The sequence below is a fragment of the Quercus suber genome, unplaced genomic scaffold (assembly GCF_002906115.3).
Source record: "Quercus suber isolate HL8 unplaced genomic scaffold, Cork oak 2.0 scaffold_120, whole genome shotgun sequence".
NCBI lineage: Eukaryota > Viridiplantae > Streptophyta > Magnoliopsida > Fagales > Fagaceae > Quercus > Quercus suber.
In genome coordinates, this window is record NW_027069585.1 from 158,789 (window position 1) to 163,133 (window position 4,345).

The 4,345-nt window shown below is 32.4% G+C and overlaps 1 protein-coding gene across 1 annotated transcript; it reads left to right on the plus strand.

Annotated features, from left to right (window-relative positions):
- Positions 1 to 1,213: 1,213 nt before the first annotated feature.
- LOC112038840 (alcohol-forming fatty acyl-CoA reductase-like) lies at positions 1,214 to 3,756 on the plus strand. Its single transcript, XM_065775818.1, has 5 exons — positions 1,214 to 1,412; positions 1,712 to 1,793; positions 1,929 to 2,195; positions 3,098 to 3,225; positions 3,313 to 3,756. The coding sequence occupies exons 1-5, from the start codon at positions 1,306 to 1,308 to the stop codon at positions 3,467 to 3,469; spliced, it is 741 nt and encodes a 246-aa protein (XP_065631890.1). The 5' UTR covers positions 1,214 to 1,305; the 3' UTR covers positions 3,470 to 3,756.
- The last annotated feature ends 589 nt before the right edge of the window (positions 3,757 to 4,345 follow it).

Genomic DNA, 4,345 nt, shown 5'->3' on the forward strand with positions numbered 1-4,345 from the left:
AAGCCCATTACAAAAATAATGCTCATAACAACAAATCCAATCTTAACTACTATCCATCAGTTGCAAGTGTAGACAGCAGCTCAATTGAATCAACTTGTATATTTCCTGAAACACTCAACAAACGCATAAACGCATGTGTGGAAAAAATACAAGTAACCAAAAATTAAATTCTTGACTTCACAAAACACAAAACAAAGACATATATCATGAAGAACTCATAAATATAAATCAATGAGCAGTGAACAAGAAACAGAAATAAAAACATGAGTAAACTAACTCTCCCCCTAAGTTAGATACAACAAAAAGTTTTATTTATTCTTCCTTTTAAAAATAAGTTTCAACTCCCCTAAACAGGACAAACATGATTCCCATAAATCAATAATTTCTCCCCCTTTTTGTCACGTATTGACAAAGACAACTCGTACAAAGAGTAAACAGTCAACATACGCAATAATGATAAGAGAAAATAGAGAATCAAGGGAACACAAAACAATTCAACTCTATAGAAAATAGAGACAGCTCCCCCTATGAATAACACAGGTAAAAAAAACTTTTCTCCCCCTATAAAAATAGGAAAAACAAAACAAGTTGTGGGAAAAACAGTTTTGGGGAAAAATAAAGGAGGGGGGGGGGAAATCAGCAGCAGCAGCAGCATCACCAACAGGATCAGGTACATCCTCACCAGCAGGACCAAAGTGAAAAACTCACAAACCAATAGTTAAAAACTAGGTGAGGATACACATGAAGAAAAATATTCTCTCTTTCAATAGAATGCAAACATGGCACTATGTGACCCATAAACAGTTGCATGAGTAGAGAAAATATTTGCACATTGATTATCTATCATATCTCTTAAGAAAATATTTTCTACAATTCATACATAAAAATAGCAATATACTAGAAAGTACGTAAGTCAAAAATTAATCAATCAATTTTTAGATCAAGTTGAGTACCCAATTTAGCAAAGTGTATGCATGCTATGTATGAAAACAATGAGAGATATGACTGCAAAACTGCAAAATGGATACAGAAATCAATGCAATGCATGTGAATCCTAAACACAAACCAAGGAGACTGCAAGTTAGCACAAAAATCAATAGAATCAAAGAATATANTAAATTGTAGCTTGTGTGTACTATGTGTATACTAGAATATATGTAATAAGCACTACTCTAAAAACAAAGTCTTCTGTAAATGATCTTTTTTTCCTTACTGTTTTAATTTGATTTGTTTCTTTTATTAATTGCAAGGGCAAAACTATATGGATGGCCAAACACCTATGTATATACGAAGGCATTGGGGGAAATGATTTTAGGACAATTTCATCAGAATCTGCCCTTGGCTATCATACGTCCCACCATGGTAACCAGTACTTACAAAGAACCATTTTCAGGTTGGATTGAAGGCGCAAGGTAATCATAATTTGACATGGAATTATACAAGCTCACAATTCTGAAAAACTATCTTTTATTTTTTGGTTGGGTAATTGAGAAGATAAGGTGATCAAGAAAATAAAGTGGCTCAAGTGACTGTTTAGTAGTAACGGCATCATTTGTTATGCTTTATGTTTGTGGTTTGAACCTACTCGTCAACCCCCGCCGTTTACCTATAAAACAATCAAGAAAATAACACTATTCTAGACTTTTGTTTTTTTTTCCTCCAATTTTCATGATTGATTCACGCTTTGTTAAATGGAATTTCCTTGTTACAGAACCATGGATGGTGTAATTACTGCCTACGGTAAAGGGAGATTGAAAAGTTTTCTTGGCCATCCTAATTCAATCTTAGATGTTGTGAGTTAAATTTATTCTTCACTCATTAAGCAAACACATGTAGATAAATCTATTTATCCGGCTTATATGCTTGTGTTTGCCTGTATCATTATTTTCAATACAAGCTTTCAATATTGAATTTTGAAAGTCTTGCAGATACCAGCAGACATGGTGGTAAATTCTATTATTATGGCCATGGTGACTCATGCAAATAAGTCTTCTCAGATCATCTTCCATGTGGGTTCTTCATTGAGAAATCCGATGAAACTCACTAGTCTTTCAAATTTTACCTCCCGGTACTTCACTCAAAATCCGTGGATTGATAGAAATGGAAAGTCAATCAACGTCCACAATCTGGAAATTTTTAGTAGTATTGCCAGCTTTCAAGCATACATGGATATTCGATATATACTGCCATTGAAGGTATGCTTTTGGCTAATTACTTTGTGACCAAAATCATATACATGAAAAATGAAAGTACTGTGCTTGTTTGGTTCCTGCTTTTAGTTATAATTTTTTACAAGTATAGACCCAGGATTTCAATTGAGAAGGACTAAAGTATGAATCGAATTTTTTTAATGAAAATCTCAACTAACACATGCATTTAGTATTAGCCAAATAAAAGCAAACGAAACGACATAAAATAATTGTTTATTAATACAACGCGATGTAGTTGTCTATCAACATATTACTTGACACCCTTAAAAACTCAATTATTGAGGTTGACTTTTTTATAATTTACGAATCAAATAAAATTTATGTTTATTATCTCACTATATGTCCAATAATTTCCTAACAAAAAGACTAGCAATTATTGCCAAGTAAAAAATAAAGGGAAAAAAAAATACAATGTGAGAAGTCTATTTACTAAGCCTAAAAATGCCATAGTTCCCAATCAACAAACACAAATCACAAACCACTCAATGAATTAGATAAGACAAATGCACAAAAATAACTATAGATTTCAGCTATTAAGTTAAAAGATAATGATATAAACCCACCTAATGACAATCACTAAATATAAATTTATAATATCCCGTTATCTAATTAACTAATTGTGCCTATGTGCACTGGCCATTGGACAAAGTCGCGTGTGGGTGTGAAATTTTTAATCTAAATTGTTAAGTATGTCACTATGTCAAAACAACCCTACAATAATATCAGACACTAAACATGCATTATCACAGAAAAAAATGCATTATCACTAAAATGATTTTGAATCAGACACTAAACATGCATTATCACAGGGAAACGTCCCTCAATATATGTATTCTCTATACTATAATATCACTATTTTTTTTTCTTTCTAACAATATTCTTTGAAGGTGTTATGGTTAGCAAATCTGGTACTTTGCCAGTATTATCGGGGCATATATATTAATCATAACCGGAAGGTCAGAGTAGTGATGCGATTGGTTGACCTCTACAAACCATATGTATTTTTTACAGGCAGGTTGGTATTGTTAATTGTAATGATTAGTTTTTCAATTGCGTTTTCAATGTATCCACTGATAATAATAAGCTTTTGTTTTCCATACAGCTTTGATGACTCTAACACAGAAAAGCTAAGAGTGGCGATTAGAGAGAGTGATGTCGATGTAAATTTGTTTTACTTTGACCCAAGGTGCATTGACTGGGAAGACTACATTATGAACACTCATATTCCTGGTCTGAGAAAGTACTCAATGAAACCATAACTTTGAGGGATTGTTTGTTTTTATTTCGCAGAATGTTGTGTGATTTGAAATTTCATTCATCAATAAGGCAATAGCAACCTACCTAGCTAGTTGCCATTCTGTTTAGAATTTTACTTGAAGTGAATTAGTGTTCAGAAATTAAATATGTAAGAAATAAATGAATAGATGTGAGGAGCTAAATAAATGTATGTTACAAATTAATAAAGTGTGAAAAGGGAGTTAAAGGGTTGTATTTGGAGTATACATACCCATTTGTATCCAAGAGGGAAAGAATTCTCTTCTTTTTATTCTTTCTCCCTTCAATATTTTATTGTGAATGTTTGAGATTGTTTAGATGCATGTGTAAGCCAACCAACTTGTAGTGAAGCGAATTTTGAGCGAAAATTCTTATGGTGGGAATCGAAATTGTTAACAAGATTGTCTATCTCTTTAATTTTCTTGAATTACCAAAGAAAACTTTGATAATTGGGGCTCCTAACTGAAAGACTCACTCGTATTCCAAAATGAATAGAAATTAGTGGGAAAATTGTATGTATAGTTTACAAGATCAAAAAAAAAAAAACCTCCAAATCAGAAATAGTCCTTGCACCCCAAAAAAAGAACGAGACTACAACGATATAACAAGGGAATTCACTTTCCAAAAGGCTTAAAAGAATGATCAATGAGCTCTAATGCTTAACTATAAGGTTTTTGATGAAACCACGTTCAAGAAATTTGTAAATGTAATTGTCTAATCAAGCATGGGAGATCCTTCATGTAAGGTTGAAATTTATCAATCATCTTATTGGCATTATTTCATGCCAATTTGCTTGTAATTTAGCACTTAGTAACCCTGTATTTAGGTAGGATTATTGTAAGGGTAGTGTGTGAGAAGAG

What these genes read in the sequence shown, in the direction of transcription:
- LOC112038840 (XM_065775818.1), top strand. Translation starts at nt 1,306, where the DNA reads ATGATTTTAGGACAATTTCATCAGAATCTGCCCTTGGCTATCATACGT. An exon ending in GATATATACTGCCATTGAAG is followed by an intron (nt 2,196 to 3,097) that starts GTATGCTTTTGG and finishes TATTCTTTGAAG; the next exon opens with GTGTTATGGTTAGCAAATCT. An exon ending in TATGTATTTTTTACAGGCAG is followed by an intron (nt 3,226 to 3,312) that starts GTTGGTATTGTT and finishes TTTTCCATACAG; the next exon opens with CTTTGATGACTCTAACACAG.